This window comes from Sciurus vulgaris (genome assembly GCF_902686455.1).
Source record: "Sciurus vulgaris genome assembly, chromosome: 13".
Taxonomy (NCBI): domain Eukaryota; kingdom Metazoa; phylum Chordata; class Mammalia; order Rodentia; family Sciuridae; genus Sciurus; species Sciurus vulgaris.
The window spans coordinates 16,752,983-16,776,798 of NC_136474.1; the positions used below are offsets into that span (position 1 = coordinate 16,752,983).

Here is a 23,816-nt window from a genome sequence, read left to right on the forward strand (position 1 = left end):
CCTTGGCTCTGCTCTAACGCAGAGCTATGGGACACTATTGTCCTTCAGCAAAAGTGGGTCACAGCCACCAGAACCTGAAGGATTTGTGAGAATGTTCTGTTGCAGGAAGGAGAACCTCTGGGGCTCAGAGGCCCTCCCAGGCAAGCATCCTGGGTCCATTTGTCCCCTACCTCTGCCGCCCCAGTCTAAACCCTGTTAACTATCTTCCCTTGCAAGACTGGAGGGGTTCCCCCAACAGCGCCCCTCTGGACCTCACCAATAAAGGCCACCGCAGCCTGAAAATGTACCTTGTAAAACAGCAGAAAATATCCAATCTCCTGTCCTCGCGCCGATACAAGTCCATGCTGAGGATGGCAGGGAAGATGAGGAGCACCATCGCGAAGTTGAACACCACCACAACAGCAGCCTGGAGCAGGAGAGGAACCTGCGTCACCCGCGCCCGCCAGCCAGGGCAGCACTTTGAAACAAAGGTGCTTTTCAACACTATTATCTGCCTTTCACTGTCCTGCTGCCGGGGGACGCGGTGGGAAATGGTGGAGTTTCTAGTCACCTTTCTCCTCTCCATCATCAGGAGATCATTTGGCTAAAAGAGGTCCCTGTCCCTCAGATCCTTCCCATCTCCAGGAATTCCACGAACCCAGGAGGTGTGAATGTAGGAACCAAACAAATTATTCCTGTCTTGCTGGTAACCTAACCAGACCAAAGGCAGAACTGAGAATGTCCTTGAGATGTTTTATCTCAAAACAGAGACACATTTCCCTTCCAGGGCATTGCTGAGAGTTCACTCAGCCCTGATTTTACACTTCGAAATCTGTATATCAAAATGTCACCTTAAAAACATGAAATAAAGTTTCACACACGTCCCCTGAGGTTTTTAATAGGCACATTCCAAGTAGCCTCAGGAGTAGCCTGTGGGGTGTGTGAGCGAGGAACAGAGGAGGTCAGAGAGAGCGAAGCAGAAAGACATTCCTGTGTGTGATTATACTAGGCAGAATAAATACGTGCGGATTCAAAAGTCATGCCGTAACCTAGAATAAACACAGGGCTGGACTCTGCAGTGCTTTGGCAAATCTCCTGCTGACCTAGTAAAAATTACAAAATCAGGCTGTTAACAGGGGGAGTCGACGGAGGACAGACCCGTTCAGAAAAGAAAAAGTGGACCTGGAATGCCAAGTAGCAAGGAAATCATCAGAAGTTTGCTTGAAAATTAAAAACTCGTAGGAGGTTTCTAAAGGAGACCTTCTCCAACTAGGTAAACAGCTCAGACGGAGGAAAGGAAGTGTGGCTGTAACTGGCACCTGACAGACCACAGAGAACCTCACAAGAGGCCTTTGAAAGGAATTGTGAATTTATGCTCCAGGTGAAGCAGGAAGCCCGAGGTCTGCCTTCCAATAATGAATCCCCATCAAGTCTCCAAAACCATAAAATAACAGAGTCTCCATCCGAAGATTACTTTTCCTCTTTCTTTGCGAGTCTTGTCTTGAAAAACTCCTCATCCATTAAAAATCACAGGATATGTAACCTTACCAGTCTAATGTACGCAAGGCACATTACTCACCCCACCCCCCCCCCCGACCGATAGCCTACACAGAGAAGCACCTTACTACCACGGCCAGAGAGGTCAGCGAAGAAGCACACACTTTACTTTTTAAAATCCAGTATTACGCTAGGTGCTGGAGATGTAAAGATCTGCAGGGCTGCTCGAAGACAGACGCTACAAATTACACAGCTGATGCACAGAATGTACAGATTCTACGGTGCATAATGATAAAAGCTGACACCAACCAGGTTCCTGAGCAGCTCAGAGGGAGAGCGTGGGGGTGGGGCGGGGTGGGAGGGCCGACTGTCAAAGGTTCCCTAGGATATGGCTCTGCAGGGCTCAGGCAGGAGCAGGGAAGGCCTAGAGGCTCCATGGAGAGGAAACAGGACAGGCACTGTCGTCCTGGCCTCAGTCACTCAGCACCACAAGGAGCAATGGGACACTGGTGGCTAATGCGTGACTCGCTTCCCACAGCAACCAGGAGGTGGGCACTCATTGCTACTGACAGGAACTGTTACCCAGACTGCCGAAGAGCACAGCCTGCCTGTCCCCAGGGAACTGGATTCACTTGGAGCCTTGACACCAAGCCCGCCAGAGAATGAGTTCTTATAAGATCTGGTCGCGTAGAGGGTGAACCCGGACTGGGGTGGACCGCCTGACCCATTAAGCAGGGAATGCCGGGAAAACAGGTACGACGCGAAAGGTGATTTTCCAGGAAAACGTCCTGGGGAGCGAATCTTTTCCACTTTTTAACCTTCAGTTGTATTTACAACTTGGGAGTGAGATGAAGAAATACACTGTGCACCTCACTGTGGGCAGAAGTCCACCAGGATGAGGGCAGAGACTCTGATAGGCAAAGCATACATAGGCAGCCCATGTGCTGCTGCGCATGGTGGCCAGGGAGCTGTTATCCTGCGCCATATCAAGTCAGAGAAATCTGACAGACACTTGGTCTGTCTCCTGAGGTGGAAATGGAGGGATGAAAGAAGAACCCCAAAGCAGTGTCCCATGTGACTCATTTTTTAAATGAAATATTACAAACACAGGGAGAGACATAGTATGCAAAGAAAACAGAACTTCAGCGTCCTCAGAAATGCCCCAAAACAGCAACTACAAAGAGCAAGGATTCCTCAGTAAGAGAAGGGTCATTGCAGAGGCAGAAGGGCATTGCATTCATTCTCAGTGAATCAACCACTGAAGGCTACGATCTTGCACTGTGAATTCAAACTACTGTGCTTAAAGAAAATGTCCCTAATCCCAAAGCATCCACAGTGACCCTGCTGAGACACCACCTGCAGGGGGACCTGTCTAAATCCTCATACTATTGGAACAAGCAGGGATTCTCTTCTGGAAGGTTTCACTGAAGAGCCAAAACCCCTGGGTTCCAGCTCAGACTTGGTGAGGTCACCGGTCCCAAAGAACTGCAGATGGTGCCAAAGCTTTCTGGCATACAGGTGGCAACTAGACAGAGGAATCAAGTTTGATAAGGAGGCATATGACAATTTCTCTGGGGGCGGGGATCTCTTTTGAGATTAGGCTACAAAATCCTAAGGTCATGTGAATCTATTAGGGGACAGACCCACTCTGGGTCTCCTGTTTATCTGTAGCATGCTGCAAACACACACAAACAAATACCCAGAGTCACAGCTTAATACAGGCCACTAAAAGAAAGAGAAGCCTCTTGTGGTTGATTTTGAATGTCAATGCCTTTGAAAAGGAACCAGGGTAAAACTTCTGATGGCCACTGCACAAAACATGCCATATTTTCCCTTTCTTGTCCATTTTATCCTCCCCCTCCATTTTTCTTTCTTTCTTTCTTTCTTTCTTTTTTGAGAGAGAGAATGAACGCAAGTATCATGGGAAGTCATTCTCTAACAGAAGGCTCTTGGAAGCTGCAGGTGCAATTTTGGAAAGTTGATGCAGTGACTTAGAAGCACAAGACCCGCAGTACTCATCTGGCCTCTGTGAGGTGCTTACCTTGGGAGAACCGAGCGCACTGGTTTGGAAAAGGCTACTGCTCACAAGGGGGCTCAGGTAGCAGTTCAGAGCACCACACCATGGATGTCACCAAAGCAGAGCGTGCCTTGATGACTCATCGCATGTGCTGAGAGGAGAGGAGAGAGCGAGAGAGGGGAAAGAAGAAGAGAAGGAGCGAGCATGAGCAGATAAGAACAGAGTGGCTAAGGGACAGCAAGGGACAGGCTGCAGATGGGATGGGCGGAGCAGCGGGGGCGGGGGGGGGGGGGGGGGGAGCGAGCACACCGCTCAGAGGCTCCAGAGCGACCTTGACACTAGAACCTGCTGCGCAGAACAAGGAGATGCCAGAGGGGGCGGGGCAGACGCTGGCCTGTGCCGAGGGGACTTTCCCAGGCATCTTTCCCTTCTCTGTCCTCCTGCTAAGCCCCTGGAGGTGCCCATTTTCCTTGTGGGCTGCCCCCAGTTTCAGATGTACTTTTGGTACCTGACTCTCTCGGTCTGTTTCTATGTATTTGTAATAAAAATAAAAATTTGTTTTGAAAATGCCCCTTTTTGATATCTTTCTCCTGGGCTGGTGGCTGGGGTGATGGCGCAAGCTCTTCTCTCACACTTGATCTCCTGCTGAGAAACCTCTACTGCAAATGCAGCAGGCTCCTTGCTGCTCCAGCCTCCGTTAGTCATTTGTGAAATGAAATTCAAACACTTATTGATTGGTTCTCATGTGACACATGAGAAGACCAGGAAAGCTCTAAACATGTTCTGGTCACCACCCTGGGACCTTCTGGTGAGTGACAGTCTGAATAAGCTGATGAAAGAGCAATTGAAGAAGAGACACCAAATGTGGCTTCCTCTGGGGACCTGGCCATCTTGGGAATGGCCTGTCACTAGGAGAGCCAGCGCACCTTTACCCTATCTTTGAAAACAGCTGGCGCCTGAAAAATTGAGAGGAATTCACAAATAATACCAATAACATCTTCAGGTATCTAAGTCCTAGGCCACCTGGGCCGACCACGTGCTTCACCTGCTGCCTGGACCACTTTGGGGAGTCCTACGACTTTCAAGTAACTTAAAGCCAGCACCAGAGATTTATTCCCAGCATGGTCCAGGGATCTCCCCTCCTGTGACCCATCTATGCTGGCTCTTTGGGAAAATAACCTCAGTGACCTCTGGTGGGAATGGACTTGGCTAGGGAGAGAGCCGAAGTGCTCTGTAGAAAAATGGGAGGAGTTCTGAGCTTGCTGAAAAGAAACCAAAAGGAAAGAGAAGGGACAGGAGAGAATGTAGAGGCCAACTCAAGAAAGGGAGGTGGGAACAAGGCCCCCCTGAGGGACACACCCTGCAGAGAAGGGCCAGCATATCCTCATCCTGCACTTTCTGACATTCAATTTAAGTCACTGTCTGGCCTGTGCCCCATGCCACCCGGTCTGCCTGGGGTCCTGGGGGCTGGGTCTGCTTTACTTGAACTATGAAGTGCACCTCCGTAAGGCAACAGGCATTTGGGTGTAAGGCCTGAGGGGAGGAAGCCCTGGCGTGAGAGGGCACGTCAGGGTTAAGCTTAGAGCAGCACCTACCCCACTGACCAGAGCCCCCAGTGCTGGCGCACCACCTTATTTGATGGCAGTTGTAAGTGGCCAAGGACAGGAGAAGCGGTCGGAGATGCCGAGTGCCAGCGCACTGCTGAGCATCTCCAGGCCTCGCGGCATGGGACCCACCTGGAGGGAGAACGCCCGCAGGGCGGGAATCGGGATCAACGCGGCCATGAAGAAGGCAGTGACGTTGCTGATGGAGGTGAGGGCCACGCTGGCACCCGTGCGTTTGAGGCACTCCCCGGTCCTGTCCTGGGAGGAGACATCAGAGTGCAGACCGTGTGAGCCAAGCAGACACACTGGCACAGGGACCAGGGCTATGGCAGCTGGAGGCCCTACCCCAGCGCTCCTCAGCACCGCGGGGGGTCAGCCGTTGTCATGGACATTGCCATCCAACAGGAAGCTGCCGGATGATGGCTGAAGGGCACACTTTTAATATGATTTAAAATAGAAGAGGCAAAGGGACAGAAAATCCCAGAGAAGGAAACATGGGCTTTGGAGAAGGGACGGCCATTACTGGAAGTGGCTCTGGAACGTGCCCCAGAGGTGCACGTCAAGGCTTGGTCCCCAGAGCAGCAGCTTTCAGAAGTGGGCTTCCAGCAGGTGACTGGATCCAGAGGGCCCTGACCTCATCAGTGGCTGCACCCCGATGGCTTTGCAGCTGAGGGCACTAAGGAGGTGGAGCGTGGAGGGGGCCCTGGGGGATGCCCTGCAGGGGTTTCTTGCTTCTGGCTGCTCCTCCTTCCTCCCTCTCTCTGTTTTCCAGCTGCCACATCCTTCCTCCATGATGTTCTGCCTCACCTCAGGCCCAGAATCAATGGCACCAAATAAGCACAGATGGAAACCTCTGAAACCATGAGCCAAAACAAGTCTTTTCTCCTTCAAGTTGTTCTGGTCAGGTATTTTGTCATAGTGACGAAAAGCTGACTAAGACAACACCCATAGTTCTAAAGGTATCCCAAATGGAGCTCTTGGTACTTCTCATAGCTAATACACGTCCATCCTGTGATTCCTCCAGCGGGTTTTATTTATTTAGAGCCAGTACCATGTCTCTGCCTGGGACTGGAATATTTACTAGGCCAGGTGGAGAAAAATTAAAGGACAAATACTCAAGAACAGGGAGACCTGGGGTGTCCCCCCCAGCTTTCTTCCTCTGTTTTTTTGCTATTACCTCAAAAGGGATCCTTTTATTCTGTCCTGTTTCACTGAATGCATGTGCCAGCAGAAACACGTCGTCCACACCAACACCAAGAGCAAGAAATGGCAAGACCTGCAGTGAAAGCAGAGCAGAGTGGCATTGGATGTGGGTCAGTGAGCGACCCTAACCCTGTCCAAGCCTGGCCCCCAGTGCCCCTAAGGTACCCAGAGGGGAGCTTATGTTAACTCACTGCGGAACATTTACTTTCTTTGATAGTTTACACCCCCAAAGCTGAGCAGTTTCAACTCATGGAACCTCACATAAGCGTCTAAGGTCCAGGTATAATAGTTTCTTAAAGTTAATAGATGAGAAGGAATCTGACTCTGGAGGAGAGGTTTCCAGACCCCTGGACGGCATCCTTGGGAGCTGAGTAGAAACGCAAATGCTCAGCCTGAGGACCTGAGGCTCTGGGGGTGGGCCCGGTGACCTGAGCTTCCCCAAGCCCTCCAGATGATTCTGACCCCACTAGGGTTTGAGAATCTCTGGGCTTCTAGTAAGTGACAAACTGCTTTATGTGCAGCATCTCTACTAGTGACCAATCCCGCTCAGACTCTGCCCACTGCCCTGAGTGCTGGGTGGTCCCTTCGCAGTCAGCTCTCCAAGTCGAGCCGCACCCTAGCTGGGAGCCCAGAAGACCCTCTAGGTGATGCCAATGTGAGGGGTGAGCCCGGGGAGAGTGGATAGTGGCTCCTTTAGTACCTGAGTTGTTGCAGCGTTAAAGGAAATCCCGATCAAGGAGCACAGCCCCAGTCCTGCAGCCACTGACAGGGCGACCAGCAGGACGCCAGCCAGCCCCACGGCACCCTGGGACTTGGAGCAGTCCCAGCGCAGCATGGTTAAACAGGCATAGGCAAGCTGTGAGCAGAAGGACGGGTGGGGGACACAAAACAAGAGCCCAACATGAGACTGGGTCACGATTCTAATGTTTTCCCACCCTCCCCCACCCAGCGGTAGCACCCGGTCAAATCCAGCAATGACACAGCTTCACCTTACAGAAGCCACAGGAGGTGGGGGGCTCCGAGATGGGGAAACCGCCGGGGGGCGACGCTTTATGCACCACCCTTGGCACCGTCAGGACGCGGGGCTCGCCCCGTGGTGCAGCACATGTTTGTTAAGAGCGGTTAAAAAGCAGGTGAGTCGTGGGGCGGGAAACACAAACCCCAAACCAAACCGAGCCCCCAAACAACCTGACTCGACCCAAAGTCCCCGGGAGCCCATGGCTGGTCCTCACCATCAGCAGGTAGCCGCTGGCCACGCGGATGACGCTGACATCAGAGAAGGACTTCAGGATGTCGTCCAGGGTGGTGGTGGTGAAGGAAAGTACTTTCTGCGTGGAGTTCTGGGCAACGCTCTGATGAACCACCTGTGGTCACAAGGCTAAGTTAAGTTCCCCGGTGGAATCAAAGCGTCCACAGCACGGGTCTTGGGGTGCACCTCCCCAGCCCTACACCTCCTCCTGGTACTTTAAGGAAAAGTTCTGTGTGAGTCGGGTGGATGGGAGGCGGGCGGGCTGAACTTGGACTGGGACAATGAGGGCTACTGCTAATCAAGGGCGAATGGGGGCCAGCCTGAGCCGCTGCCACTGGAGTTCACTCGGGGTACTCTGTTTACTCCAGGCCTGAGACCCCTGTTCTCTCCCCGACTCTACAACCGACTGGTGGTCCCATCAGGTCCCCCCCTAATCCCAAACAGCGCATTCCCACAGGCTCTCCCCCACCCCTTCATTTGCTGGCCACTTTTCAAAGGTCACATGCAGCTCAGTGGAGGTCACTGCTTGGGAAACAAAGGCCAGCCCCTATCACGTGACCCAACCCAGGCCTGCAGCTGTGCACAGAGCCTGCGCCTGCTAATGCTTTCCACACACCTCTCCTGTTCGCCTTTTATTTTTCTGAACCGTGCTTATGCCTGAACTCAGGAGCGTACAACTGGTCACCAAACACATTTTGGGGTGCCCCGATTAGAGTCAGCGGCTCTTGGGTATTACCCCAAGGCTTTTGCTATCAGAAAAAGGAAAGCTTGCATCCCATCAAATTCCCGGCATTTTAATCTGTGTCAGAATGAGCTTAATGGAACCCGAGTTTTAAAGATGGGTGAGGAGGAGAGAGGGGAGGCCACCTCCAGTCTGCCCCCACCTCTGAGGTGGGTTTACCTCCACATACGTCCTCTGCCAGGCCTCCAGGATGGCTGCCGCTTTGTCCTCATTCCAGTTGATGTGCGACACATACTCGTAGCCCTTGAAGTGCTCGTACATCTGCTTGGGAGTCATCAGCTGGAACATGGTCTGCAGGGCGTGGGCACTATGTGGGCGAAGCCAGGGAAGGTCCATCAGAACTCCTTGGAAGCAGTTCCCACGCGTGAGCCCCCAGCCAGAGCCCCCGCTTCCCACCGCAGCCCTTCCCGCCTACGTAAGCACGTGTTTCCATTCAAAGGGGACCAGGCTGGTTACTTTATTTAATAGATTGATGTACCATATTAAAGGTGTAACCTTACAAACCTTTTACAGATAGACCCCAAAATTAAATTAATAGGCAATTTCCTTTCTCAGTTTCTATTCCACGCAACAGGAAGGGGAGAGGAGTAGATAGCTTGACCAGATCAGCTGGGCTCAGCAACACACTCCACGGTGAAGTCCCGGATGGCGGCTTTCCCAAGGGAGAGATCTCAGTCGCACACCTGATACTCAACTGCCCAGAGTCAACCACGGTCCAGGCGGCAGCTCTTGCTTAGCTTTTAGTTCTTGGTCTTTTTGTTTAACAGTATGGACACTGCCTGGCTCAGGCCTGCTATGACGGGCATTTCTTGCCTGCTGTATGCATGTTCTGATCTCTAAAACCCTCCAGTCAACAATCACGTTGATGTAAACTACAAATCCCTTAGAGAGATTCCCCGCAGGCTGCCTTTTCACACTGGTGTGGCCTGTTAATATTTCCTAATACTTGATTACACCATATGGTGAGCCAGGAAAACAGTTAAGTATGAATACAAATATACCTGCAGATGTCGGGGGGAGTGGTTTTCAAGGAAAAGAGGAGAAAAGAGATGGCTTGCATTTTACTGTGTGCCGGATTACCTGACAAGTTTTCCAGTGCTGTTCTTGACTGTACCACCCACAATCAGTTCCTCCTGCCAGTGCATGTATTTTCTGGATAATCCATGGCATCCACCATTCAAAACAAGGGCCATATCAAGAGGCTAAAATAAAAAGACAGCCACATAATTACGGGAATTAGTAGGCAGGTCACATGCCTTGTTAAAATCCAGTACATTAAGGGCTTGTTTGTTTCAGAGAGAACATTAATAACGAGGCTAATGAGAGGCGTATGGCAAATCTTACAGCAAAATTCAGCTCTATAAACAAACTTAGTTCTATAGGCAAAAAAAGGAGGAAAGAAAGATCGTGGGGAATGAAATATTAAATGTGAAAATAATAAAGGGAACTATAAATGGAAATAGAGAGGCTTTTCTCCCTGGCCCCCCTGGGAGGTTCAGGGTAGCACTCACTCGGGTTGAGTTCTTGTTGGGGGCTGAGGCGGGGCAGTCAGGATCGGTGGGGTTGAGGCAGGGACGGTCCATGTACCCATGTCCCACTTCAGCCTTATTCAGCATCTCCTCCCAGCTGTCCACTTGATAGTTTATTTTCTTTAACTCTTCTAGGAATTCCAAAGGGTCAAAGTTTGTCCACCGCAAAGGAGGTTTACCTCTGCGAAAGAAATCAGGAGGGGAGACCATGAAAGGCAACTTTCAAACTCCCGAGAAGAGTCACACGTCTGCATGTTTTGTATCCACATTGCGAGAGGCTTTTTGGTAATGCTGGGACTCGGGCATAAAAATATAAATGGTCCTTTCCCGTAAGTCTGTATGCACACTTCAGTCAGGGAAATAATTCATGATTGAAAATGGCAAGCACAGGGCTTGAGTTAATGGGAGCATCAAATCAATCTTAATTGACAGTATATTGCATCTTATATCAAAAAAAAAAAATTAGCCAATGGATATTTCCAACCCGAGGACTGAGATTCAAAGCTCAAGGGGAAGAGGAAGGCGGGGTAGGGATCGCAACGTCAAATTAGCACTTGCTGGCCTAATAAATACTTCGCAAATGTCATCGATCAAAACATTTGATCTCTGTTCCCTTTAACGGTTCCATACTCATGCGCTCTCCCCGACAGCCTGGCAGCCGGGCGGGCGAGCCCCCCGCGGCCTCTGCCATCACCACCATGACAGTCGCTTCCCCCACACTCACTTTTGAATTTGTGCTGTTGACAGACCAGAAAGGCTTTTGGCTGCCTGTTATGTGGTTCAAACCACACTGTAGCTGCTTAACCAGGCTGAAGTCATTATTCAGAATCTCCCAACCAGAAAACACAAAACCCCTTATTTCCCATCTAAAACTGCACACGGAAGGTCAGGGGATGGCCACTACAAATTGCTTTTGCAGATATGTGCAAGCCAGGACAGAAACAATAACCCAAGCACCAACTCTTGCATAATTAACTGAAAATGTCTACACCGATTAACAATCACTCTTTAAAAGACGCGGTATGTATAATATCCAACTGCTAGACTGTGACGCATCCCCGACCAGGGTCTTCCAAGACAGGGCACTTCCTCCTTAAATGTCACCAATATGATCCAAACAAAGGTTCGTATTTTACTTCACAAGAAGATCTTGAAGTTTCCGTTGAAATATTTTGTTCTGACATGCACCCACTAACAAACTTCCTTCTTAAAAAATAAGTTAAAGATCTAAGTGCCTGGCCTGCAAAACCACATTTTATAAAGAGTTAAAACAAAATCGCACATACTCTGCAATAATTTGCATTTTATTTGCATATAAATAGGCTGGTAAAAGTGAATGAAACTTAATGATGCCTACAGAACTTTTTTTTGAAAAGGGGAAAACCATTCTGCTGGAATCCCCTCTTCCCCCACTATTCACTCAAAAAATGCACATGGAATTTCAATGTTTTTATTTCTTGTTCAGAACTGAAATAGAATCAACAACGATGAGCAACGTCAGAAACCCTGCGTCTTAAGAATTCAGAAGTCAGACGTCAGAAGACGGGAGGACACTTACAGGAGGTATGCCGTCCCCGACTGTAACTTCGCCCCTTCCCAGAAGCAGTCCAAAGGTGTAATGATTAAACAAGGGTAAAGATATTCTATGATCTGTCAAGGTGAAAAAGAACAGGTTGTGCATTAGGCGAGCACATCCACTGGGATGTTTTCGAGAATTTTTGAGATCTTTTTTTTCTTGCAGACAAGAAAATATACCTGATCCATGTAACCGGTTTCTGTGATAAGTTCTCCTGATTTGTAGCACAAGTGTTCCAATTTCCACTGCCTGTTGGAATGAAAAGCAGAGACAAAAATTTCTCATGGTGATGAAGGAAACTAGTGCAAAATCAGAACAACAGAACATATAAAAAGAATTGCAATTTCGATCACTTTGAAGCATCTGTCAAAACTAGCAGGGCTTTTGCCAAGTGGAGACCAGAAAGCTTGCTCTAATGAATAGATAATACTCGATTGTAATTAACATGTGGGGTGTTTATGTAAATGAATGCTACCAAAGTACTTGAAAAGTCTTGTTTTCTTAAGTGTTTTCCCAATAATCTTATTTACACCATTAATCTGCTTTTCCACATACATTAATCAACTTGAGGCAGCCCAGCTGAATCATCATGAATTCAAAACAAGTGGGGGTCAAGTCCGTGAGGCTTATGATGTATTCATGCAGAATATCCTATACGTTATAACTTATACAGATGCTGTATATGGACATTTTTATTCATAAGCAGGGTTTGAAACAAACTTCCTGCTCTTAACCAAGAACGTAATAAAGGAAATTTGTGGGGTGGACTGAAGTCCCACTCCACAGTCCTTTCTGTTCTTATCTTACGGAAATCACATTAAATACACAGGTCAAGAATTAACTCAAAGTTTTATCTCTAGAAGAGTATTGCACAAACCCATGCTTTCTGAATGTGTTAGGGAGATAAGCTTAATGATGAAAAATAGGAAATGTGGAAGGGGAATCCATCAGAAGCAAAAACAAAACACAACAAAACAAAACAAAAATAAAAACAAAACTCCACCTATCTTCTTGATCTCCACAGGGAGGCCTGTCTTCATCCAAGGGAGCTCTCTAGACTTCAGCCTCTTCCCTGTGCCTCCTCCCAGGACCTTCCTAAATGTCACCTTTCTGCTGATAAGCCTGGACCAGCGCTGATGAAAATGGCCCCCTTTTCTAGAGCCCTGGTCCATACTGGACACCTGGACACTGTAGTGGGCACTGCCCAAGCTTGGCTTTGTCTTGCCTATCTGTACAGATGCCTTTCCTCTTCCCAAGAGCAGGGCTGATGTCACCCATGCATCTGTCCAGCTATCCGTTTACCCACCCATCCAAATCTTTCAAGTACGTGTGTGCCTGTAAATGTACATACTCACACACACACGACACACGTGCATACACGTACATATAAACGTGCATAAAACACACATACAAATACACACACATGTATTTTAATTCTGTAGAGCACCAACACAGAATACCCAACACTAATAGGTTCTCAGTACCACTTGATCAACTAACTCTTATTCATGCTTGTTTTACAAGGAAGGGCGTGGCTATGCAGTCACTGGCCTCAGAACCAGAAGACAAGGGTTTGGAACCTGGCTCCATCACTTAGTGGTCACATGAACTTAGATGAGGGCTCTCATAAGCCTAAGTCTTAGTCTTTTCACCAAAAAGAAAAGGGGGGAGTGGGGGTGGAACTACACATGCATTCTTTAAAAAAAAAAAAAAAGTTTGGGTTGTCGATGGACACAATAGCTTTGTTTGATTTATTTGATTTATACGTGATGCTGAGGATGGAACCCAGGGGCCTCCCTCATAGGCCTCCTGAGGCAAGTGCTCCACCACCAAGCCACCAACCCAGCTCTCACCTGCATCCCCAAAGTTCATGACAGCGCACATTTCCCTGGCTCCATCTTAGCTTAAAGGTGTGATTTCAGTTTGCAGACCCTCAAATCTTCTCCTAGCCCTCTCTGAGCAGGGGCTCCGTTTCTGAACAACGTCCTTGGCACAGAAACTTGTCTCCAACATCCACCTCCAGGCTTTTTCAAGGACTTCCCTTGCAAACCGCACTGGGTTTCCGCCTTCTCTACAGCTTTTTCTACAGACTGGTGGCGGGGTGGTGAGCTGGCCTGACCCAGTGCTGAAACACCTCCCCTTGGCTCCCCAAATCTCCTTTGCACACACTGACCTGGGAACCACCCAGGATGAGACAGCTAGCTGACAGACGACTTTCCCAGTTGTGGTGTCCCTAGGGTCCTGCTCTAATCAGAATGGGCCCCGTGGACAATCCAGGTACACCCTGAGGCAGTGAGTCAGAACAGGGACAAGCAAAAGTCCTACCTGCACCCTGTCCCAGGCTCTGCAGTCCCTGAATGTCTATGTTGCCGTTTCCTCACTTTCACTGTAGAGAAAGTCACGTCAACCCCTCAGAGTTAAACAGAGGTCGAGCCTGGGAGGGTGGAGTTGGTGCAGCCCACTCAGTGTCCTCTGGAAGTGGGGTTTAGGGATGGCCATCTTAACAGGCCGTCAGTCACTCAAAAACTGGACTGCCCAGTCTGCACAATGGACATGTGTGGTTCCTGTCCTGAAGTGACCAGCAGTTTAGATACATTGGGACAAGGATTGTTCTGTTCTAGAACACTTCCTAAACTTTCACTTGATTCACAGCATTGTTAAATTGGCCATGAAGCGAACAGGTGCATTTTTAAAGAAGGTGTGAATCTACTTCATGTATAAAGAATCCCCAGGGAGGCTCCCCAACCTATCTGTTTGATGACACAGGCCAACTATGGCTAAAAAGTAAAGAAGGAACTACTTCCCAGTCTGGCTTTCTGTGTGCTCTTTTTTTTTTCTCCTTAGCATTGTTGTAAGTTGTATAAAGGCAATTCAAAATATAGCTGCTCTGAAAATAGCTTAAGAGACCACTATGTTAACAATACCATCAATTTCAAAACAAAACAAAACAACACCTTAGGCAATGGAACATGAAATAGCCCAGATATACGGTCACCCAAGTGGGTCAGAAGCATTGTCACTGGAGGTGGTCCCAAGATACTTACCAAAAAAACATTATCAAGCACAGGCTGAGCGTTTCTAATTTGAAAATATGAAATACTTCAAAGTCCAAGACTTCTTGAGTGACAACGTGATGCTACCAAGTGGAAAATTCCACACCCTAAAACTCTGTTTCATGCATGAATTGCTAAAAGTGTTATATAAGGTCACCTTCTGGCTATGGATAGAAACTTTATTTGAAACACAAATGAATTTTATGTTCAGACTCTGGTCCTAGCCCCAGAATAGATATCTCATTAGGAATACCCCATACTCCAAAACCTAGAATAAAAAAATAAAAAATAAAACAAAACGAAAAAGAAACATTTCTGACCCCAAGTATTTTGCATAAGGAATACTCGACCCATAATGTACTTGCTTTGTGACCAAATTCTAAAAACAAACCAAGATGGGAAAAAAAAAAAAAAAAAAAAAAAAGACCTCAGTGATGGAGGTTCAGTCCCAGCAGGACAAACAGACCACAAAACGCTTCCCAAGAACACCAGCTGAACTGGCGCTCCAGGGACACCTTTGGGGAACCTAACAAGGAGGGACCTGGGCCGCAGCCTGTCCCGGCCTCACCTGTTGTACATGTACACGTGGACCCGGCTGGCCTGGAGCGCCGAGTCCAGGTGCTGCAGCAGCGCCTCCGTGGTCAGGACGTTAGCACCTTCTTCTTTTGGGGTCTGGATCATGAGCTGGGGGTTAAACATGGCCTCTTCTCCAATCTTCTGGCGAGTATAATTTAACTCACGACTCACTCGCCCACCAACTGACAAACACGGGCAGGTTTCGGTGAGAACGGCAAAACAATAAAATAAAAAAATAAAAAAAGTCACCACAAGTTCGAGGCGTCGCCTCCCTCACGGAGGCAGGTTCTGACACAGTGAGTGCTCTGCCACGCTGGGGGCCGTTTGAGGAGCAGTACTCAACCCATTCAGGGCAAGGTTAACCATGCATGTGACCAACATATGAAAATCCGCGCTGACCCGCATGCCACTCCTGCAGACCTACCGGATGCACGCTTTGTGCGCTTTCTCAAGGACTCGCCATGTGTCTGAGGGGGGAGGGGGCAGGAAAACTCGAGACACCTTTTCCTTGCAGACTAGACCAAATAACCCTGTTACAATTTCTTTCACTTGTATAAACAATGTGCCCCTGCAGCACATTTCAAGATAAATGGCTTCAATTTACACTCTTCTCCTAAGTAATCTGGCAAAGGTAACAAGGAAATGTTTCTCTTTGTGGAAAAAGAAACAAGAAAAGGTGGCACGTGTGTTTTGGGCACGCAACTTGCCAGGAGAAGATAAATAATGTGATTCAAGTCAGATGCACCCCACGGAGGAGGAGCAGGCGGTATCAGCTGGGCCATCATGGGCCGTCCCTGGGATGTGGTTCTATCAGAATCATCCAGAAAACACAGGTGCAGGTCCTGGGTCACCCAGGGGTGGGTGGCCTGTGTTCAGGAAGCTCCCCAGGTGATCCTGCAAATTGGCAGAGGCTGGGAAGCCCCACCCAGCCCCAACCCAGCCCTTCAGCAGGTTGGTTGGAGCTGGGTGCAGGTGGCCAAACTATCCACACCAACTCTGCAAACTGCTTTGTTCTGACCCTTTTTACATCCTCAGGTCCAGGCTAATACTCAATTGTTGTTTGAAGCAGGGCAACTTCAGAAAAGTGGCACCTGCCCCAGAAAGCACCTTGGAGGGATGGTACCAAGAGGGGCCCCTCGAGTGTCTCCCCAGGCCATGCACTCCAGGGCCAAGGAGGCGGGTCCCCAGAGCTCCTAGTCACCCATAAGTTGATTTTTTTGCTGAAGAGCAGGCCTCCAGCTAGAGTTTAGAAAGAACTCAGCGATTTTAGCTTTCCCACGAGGAGGAATCCTTTTTCTTCAAGTTTAGTATTCAAGGACATAAACATTTGGTTTGGGCAAGTAAATAAGGACTGGGAACAGCGGGGCGTTTAGTTCTTTTGGCATATTTTATAAACAAGGGGGCAGGCTAAAAAGCAAATAATGCCCTCATTAGGAAAACTAGTGCAGAATTTCAGGCTGGCAGGACCCTCTGTGCAGGTTCATGCAGACGCCAAGGCCGCCTGGAGCTCTGGAGTTCTGGGATGAGGCGTGAGCGTGTGTCCGCATCAGCTGGTTCCTTAACAGCATCAAGACCCCTGTGTGCTTGACAAATGCCACAGACAGTGGCTGAGGGCCTCATAATCAATTTCCAGTTAAAAGCGCTGGAGGCCTGGGGGTGGCACCCTGGTAGAGTGCTTGCCTAGTATGCCCAAGGCCTTGGGTTCCAGCCCCAGCAGGAGAGGTTTCCTGGGCATAATGTTGCTGGCAGTGTCTTCCCCGGGGGGAAGGCAGGGTCTGGCTCAGTGTGGCAGGAATCACAATACATGATACCAGACGACTTCCAACCGACTAGCTAGCGCACCGAGTCGACTCGATCCGCATCCTCTGAAGGTGAAGTTGTTTGAGGCTAACGTGCTGATGTTTGGTCCAGAGGTGTCCTCTGAAAAGCTGCAGAGCTGCTCCGTCCACCCCTTGCTTTCACTGGCCTCAGCATCTCCAATCCAACGCCTCCAGCCCAAGACTCATTCTAATCCCACCTGCCTCCTCGAACATGCGCACAGCCTGGGCCTTGGCTTTCTACTAAACGCTGTGCTTCTTTTGACTTTGATGGAAACTCAAAGCTCCAGGTGACTCAAAACCAGAACCCTGAGGATAGACAGTTAAGTGATGACCAGGGAGGAAGTGTCCATGCAGACAGTCTGGGCTTGGCAGGATCCTCCCCCTGGGCTATCAGAGCAGCTGCCTGCAACTATGTAACCCACAGGGCACAACCCAAGAGATAAGTGCACACAAAATAACAAAACCAATTGCAAGGGGCCTGCTGCCCAGAGAGGATTTTACTACACCCTTCCAGACCCATGCCTGACGGGCCCACAATTTTATCATGGGAGTTTTCAGAAACAAAACAATGACGTTCCCATAATATGAAACAAAGGTCAGCCAGGTCAGGTCGCGCACTCTGGTAGTCCTACCTACTCAGGAGGGTGAGGCAGGAGGAGAGCTAGTGCTATGCCAGCCTGGGCTACTCAGACTGACCCTGTCTCAAAAAATAAAAAGGGGTGGGGATGTGGCTCTGTGACAGGGTCCCTGGGTTCAACCCCTGTTACCAAAAAAACAACAAGACAAAAACCACTTCATGGGGTCTGTTATGTTTTTACAATGTTTATTAAAACAAACAGATTTGAATAAAAGTGTACATTTGCCATGTCTCTGGAATTAGAGATCTTTTTGCTCTTCTATCTCTTTGCTTGAGTGATGAATACAAATACCTTGGCAAGGTGATGACAAATTTTAACCAAGACAAGACTAACAACACAGGTTGACCAAGCAAGTAGGGGTGAGACCTGACCGCTCACATTTTCTCCACCACCTGTGCTGTATCCCCTACTTATGACTACAGTCGATTACTTTTTACATACTATGTGGCTATTCCTTGCCTAACATTTCATTTTATTTTTAACCAAACATGGCCTTTCTGTTAGTGGCCATTCATTTGACGTGGTCAGCAGTCGTCAGGGCAATTCCTTCATTTGGCAAGCATCTGTGGAGATGCCTCCCGTGCCAAGTGGTGGGAACGTTTGGTGGATGAGATCCATGCGCTCTGCTGCTCTGTTCCAAAGACTCCCTGGCCAGTGACGTGAACAGGCAACACACAGGCAGATCAGTAAGGGGATTTTAGAGTGTGACAAGTGACACGAAGAAGTCAGGATGGCAGAGCCAGGTTGGGTGGTGAAGGGGAAGGTGACTTCAAATGGGATGGCTGGGAGGACCCAAAGGGCAGTGACATTCAAGGGGACCAAAGAGCTGGGGTGGAAATGTTCCAGCAGAGGAACGGCAAAGCCCTCAGGTTTGGCTTACTGCGAGGAGAGAAAGGAGCGTGTGTGCCTGGAGCTTGGTGGGGCCATGATTACATCGCTCACGGCTGCGCGGGGAGACTTAGCTCCTTCTCGGGTGTACCTGTGTCATGAACTGCACGACATTCATAGGGTCTTACGTCAGTATTCACCCAAGGTGCTGTGGAACAAGCTACGAGAAACACAAACTCCTCTAGACAAAGCAACTTCACGGACCTGCCTGACTTCTGCAAGCAGTCCTAGCAAAAGCCTGTCCTGAATCGTGGCTGAATGACAGCCCAGCGCTGTCCTCCTTTAGTCACCCACAGTGTGGAATTATACTCCACAGTGTGGAGTATAATTCCAGATACTGAAATTATACTCGTGGCCTGGGAGAAAATGATTTTCTCCTTTTTCTTTTCCATTTGCAAGGTCAAAGTCCTTATATATTGTAAAAATAATCTAAAATGTTCATGAAATACTACAGAGGAAAATAACCATAGGACAGAACAGACCATAAAATCCAGTATTGTTGGATTTGTGGGCTGGAGAACCACGTTCGTAGCCCTGGTGGCAGGGTGGCAGGTGTTGTATGGGTTATTTACACCCGTTTTCCTTTTGGGGGGGAGGGGTTATCTCTATTTTAAAAATTTTCTTCAAGGAACATATACAGTTAAAGGCTTCTATGTGAAAAAAGAAAAGGAAAGACAGGAGAAAGGTGAATTTAAAGCAAGATCTGAATTAAAAACAAGCTCAGTGCAAAAACAAAATGCATCTCCACCACAACCTTTAGTCCCCTCTCTTCATCCTGCAAGCAACAATTCTAACAAAATAACAACCAGCTTCTTTGAACAAGACACAAAATAACATTTTATACTGGTTCGTGTTTTCCATTTGCCAAGCCCCTTAACTCACTTATTTACTTAGAAGTCAAGAGGGGGGCGGGGCTCTGGGCAGGCAGAGAGGATGGGGATTAGAGCGCACTGGTTTCCAGGGCTGCCTTTTGAGTCCCCAAATGGTTGAGCCTCAGTAACGTTCTCTGCAACATGGGGACAGAAATGCCAAAACCACTTCAGAGGATGATGTGAGTGTACCTTCACTACACTGGCAGTGAAGCTGCCCAGGTCCTTGCCTGGGGACGAACATTTATCCTTGCTCTTACTTTACAGAGGAGTTGGGTGACTTGCCCAAGGTCCCCTGGCTAGTAAGAGGCAGCACTGATGATACTTTGATCCCAAGTCAAACGGCCCTGCCTCAAGGCTTCTGAGCCACCATCTGAGAACCCAAGTCCAGCAGAGGAGCTGGTCTAAAAGAACTGAGATTCTCATGTCAGACCATGTTAAGCTCACACCTAGAACTTTCAGAACGCATAAGAATGCATAAAAAAATAGGCATTTTTATTTACGAGACAATGATGCTGCCTCAGAGATTTTTGAGACATGAGGGCTACATACAAATAGTCTTCCCCTGTAAATTCTGCAAAGTGTCCTCCCAAAGCTCAAGGTTCACACCAATAATTTGAAAGAGGCAGGTACAGGGCACCATTTCTGCAAAGAGCTCCTTGATCAAGCTCTGCTTATTCTCTCCTCCCCAAACCAACCCAAGGTGTCCAGGGCTGCCTTTTGAGTCCCCAAATGGTTGAGCCTCAGTAACGTAACCAACCAAGCATAGTTTTGCAAAGCGAAGAACAGCCAGCACAGGTGGGGACACCATCTGGCTAAAAGGCCCACACCTCTGGACAGTACAACTGCAATGCACTGTAGACACAGTTCTGCCTGCTGTACCCCGGCCTTTCACACAGAGCTGAAGGCGTGTCTGTCCTGTTCACAAAAAACAAACAAAACAAACAAACAAAAAAACCCCCAAACACAAAAAAAAAACCCTTTTAGCACAATCTTCTTGTGATACACATAAAGATGACCAGAGGGACCAGTTGGCTTTTTTTTTTTTTTTTTTTTTTTTTTAAACCCCATGAAATTCCAAGTCCCTTAAGGGAGGTACTTCTGTCCCCTCACCTCTGTACGTGCAGAGAACACAGGCATACCAGGGGCATGGCACACACTCAAAGTGCTGCATGAATAGACGAATGAATGGTCTCCGTCCTGGGAACAGGCAGTCATCTGTACAAGATATTAATTCCCCCCAAAGCCTCAAAAAAGTCAATCAGTCAAAACAAATGACCCTTTCAGCCTGAAAAGTGCCCACTCAGAGTCCAATTAGGAAAATGGGCCTGTGTGTATGCAAGAGCAGCATTTGCATTTGATTAATTCCGAGAGTTATCTAACAGCCAGCCTCTAGACCGCCCCACCCCACGCTGGGGCATCAGGTCCTTCTTTCAGGGGTCGGTTACTGTGAGGGTGCGATGGTATAAACCTCTAAAAGCGGGTAACAGCAAAATGATGGGCAACGGCTCATCTTCCAAACTAAAAAGCGAAGGTGCAGTATCTGCCACGGGCGGCACACCCGGGCTGCGTCCAGCCGCGCTGCCCCTCCTCTTGCCTCACTCGGAGGAGGAGCCAACTGTGCCCAAAGGTTCTGGGCGGTTTTCCTCCTGGTGAGAGTCTGCCCTTGGGTGTTGCCATGGGAAAATGCTGGAATCGCACAGCCCAGAGTATTTGCCTTGCGAAGAGACAGCGCAGGACACTGCCACTCTTGTGCCCAGGGACCTCTCCAGACAGCGCGGAGGGCGGAGCGCAGGTGGCGCGCAGCCGCATGCAGGGTTCCGGCGCGCACGCTTTGTGGAGAGCACTGCCCCCAGCCCACAGGCCGGCAGCTTGCGGTGCCATCTGTCACCAGCTTCGCCTGGGCTGCTCCCTCTGAATGGCTTTCCCTAAGACCAACCCGCTCGCCCTGTCGGACGCAATCAGGTCAGTACAGCACTCTGCCCGCGCTAGACCTGCTGCCTGTCGCAGCTCCCAGGGCCACCAACTCCAGAGCAGACCCTGCATCTGTCCGGAAGGACAGCAGAAGCCTGCTCCTGACTTCCTGCAGGATGTAGCCGGAAGTGCCCTCTATGCCCCCATAGCACCCTTCCCAAGCTGTGAGCCGTCTCTGGTCTCCCGTGACCACACCAGCATGCGGAAATGCTATGGGCCAAGCCCATCGGTCTGCAGGAAGTATGACCTGCGGGGAGGTGCCGCGCTCGGGCCACCGGGCATCGGGACCAGGAAACGAGCCAACATCTTTTGATCAAGTTCTAAGTTCTTAGCGAAGGCCTGGAGTCTTCATTAAAAAAAAAAAAAAAAAAAAAAAAAAAAAAAATCATAAAAACAGAAAGCAACCCAAGTACAACAGAATCGAGTGCCTGCTCCGCTGCTGCATCGCATTAACGCGGGCTCCCTCCTCCGAGCTTCTGTGGGGCCCACATCACCGCTCAGCTCTGAACAGTCTTCCTGCCGTCCTCCAGCCTGGGCCTCTTTGCTGGCCTCCTAGTTGCGCAGGCATGGGGAGGAGACAATGCGGATCCCACCTTTGCAGGCAGCCTCCTGGCCTTGCCCGAGCCCCACGCTGGCCTGATTTATCTCCAGTGCTGTTCCTTCCTCTGCATCTGTGCAGGGAGTCCCGCGTCACTGGGGGCCACTTTCATGATTTTGTTGCCATCAGGATTAGCTGGATTAGGGGCCAGTACATAAGGACCCCCTGGTGCCGTGAGGAAGTTTCATCACAGGGTCAGCATGGTGTGAACTATATTCTGTCAACACCACCACTGCTTACCGCCACCAAAAAAAAAAAAAAAAAAAAAAAAAAAAAAAAAAAAAGAAAGAAAAAAGAAAAAAAAAAAAAAGCGGGGGCGTGGAAAAATGCTTCAGTGTAAAATGTATCAACTCATCATAGCAATAAATTCCCCCACTGGGCATTTCAAAGTGTGTGAGCCATTCAGGATTGTCCTTTCAGTGATTTTTTTTTTTTTTTTTAATCTATGAAGAATGTAGTGGGTACATGGAAAGGGGAGGAAGTACAGCTGCCCATGGGGGAGGGGGAGGTCCACAGAAAAACTAGCCCTTTTTCAAAACCAGTCAAGCAGTTTAGGAAGAGTCCCACCAAGGAGACCTCATATTTTATTCCAAGGTTCACACCATCGAGATGAAATGGTTCCTTTTTTCTAAAACAAAATTTCATCACTAACCCATCCAGCAGCCCTCCCCACCGGCCAATGTGAAGGAAAGCAGCACCAACCAGGAGGAAAGCCGGGGAGGGAATGGTGTGGGGGGTCAGAGGGCGAGGAGGAAACCAGAACTGATCTTCTACTCCTGTAAAACTCCAGCGGCTGCAATTTTTCCTCCAAGGGGATCACTTGGCCCATTTACCGACCCGAATGGCCCGTCTCCAGCCCCCGCTTGTCTGGACCCTGCACGAAGTGAACACGATTTGCAGAGAAAGTCATGGGATTTCTGCAAGTGTGTGCTAGTGTGTGTGTTACAGAGCAGCCCCTGGTGCACAGAACCGGCTGTCCCATCAAAGCCGTATCTGTTATATTTCTGTCCTACTCTTCTGTTTGGACTATTCACCCACAAGAGAAAGGGAGGTAAGCTCTGGCGGCCCTGACCTGCAGCTGGAACACAATACTTTCGCACAGCCCTGGCGACCCCTGACATAAATTTTACACCGCAGCTGGCATTTACACACTCAGCATTACCATATGTATAGCTACTCGGTGCTAATTATGCTAATCACCTGTCTAACTCGCTGCTGCGAAAAATGGTTGTATTTAGCAGTCCAGTGCGTACCAATGCAGCTTACTGTGTGGCTGAAATGTACATTCAGATGGCCCTGAATGGCAAGATTTTTCCACGTTGCTGGCTACATTCAGGCCTCAGAAAAATTTATTCAAGTCAACTGGTTTCGGTCCGCAACAAAAAAGTTACGAGAAAAAAGTGAGTGTGTTCTTGCCCTAACATTCTGGATCTGCTTGCAAGCAAAATGATAAATCAATTGGTGTGGGAAACAAAAAGGGAGAGGGATTTCTTTTGGGAGCCATGTGAAACTGTAGCCTATTTAAAAAAAAAAAAAAAAAAAAAAGAAAGAAAGAAAGAAAGAAAGAAAAAGAAAAAAAAAAAAAAAAAAAGGGTCATCCTATTCCCCAAATCTCTAGAAAGAGCAGTTAATAGATATTTAGCCCTAATCCCAATTCTCTTAAATTGCAAACTTTGTTTGCAATTAAGCAAAGTATTAAACATGTACAATTCCCCCCCATCATGCATAGACTCAAACAATGGTATCATATTTATCAATTTTTACTCATTACAACAGTGTGTGTACTTCTGGGGGGGGGGCAATCAGCTAAAAGGAAAGAAATAATTTCTTAGGCAGCTAGGAAAAATTCTTTGTTATTTTGTTGCTTAGAAAGCCTCTATTTGAAAAGGGGCTGTGTGTGATGTGTAAGTCTTATTTTGTGAAGGTTTCTGGTTTCCCACTAAAGGAGCAAAGGAAATCAGGGAGCAGGGGTTGGGGGAGATGGGAGAATTCAAAAAAGGGAAA

The 23,816-nt window shown here is 48.6% G+C and overlaps 1 protein-coding gene across 5 annotated transcripts in view; it reads right to left on the bottom strand.

Annotated features, from left to right (window-relative positions):
• Positions 1 to 23,816, bottom strand: part of PTCH1 (patched 1) — a 67,996-nt gene that overhangs the window by 24,201 nt on the left and 19,979 nt on the right. For all 5 annotated transcript variants that reach the window (XM_079108821.1, XM_079108822.1, XM_079108823.1 and 2 more), the window contains 11 exons: positions 15,018 to 15,207; positions 11,576 to 11,645; positions 11,379 to 11,470; positions 9,803 to 10,001; positions 9,372 to 9,493; positions 8,451 to 8,598; positions 7,533 to 7,664; positions 7,001 to 7,156; positions 6,275 to 6,373; positions 5,230 to 5,355; positions 288 to 406 (listed from right to left, as the gene is read on the bottom strand). In XM_079108821.1, coding sequence (XP_078964947.1) covers positions 288 to 406; positions 5,230 to 5,355; positions 6,275 to 6,373; positions 7,001 to 7,156; positions 7,533 to 7,664; positions 8,451 to 8,598; positions 9,372 to 9,493; positions 9,803 to 10,001; positions 11,379 to 11,470; positions 11,576 to 11,645; positions 15,018 to 15,207 — 1,453 coding nt within the window. The remainder of the gene's footprint in view (positions 1 to 287; positions 407 to 5,229; positions 5,356 to 6,274; positions 6,374 to 7,000; positions 7,157 to 7,532; positions 7,665 to 8,450; positions 8,599 to 9,371; positions 9,494 to 9,802; positions 10,002 to 11,378; positions 11,471 to 11,575; positions 11,646 to 15,017; positions 15,208 to 23,816) is intronic.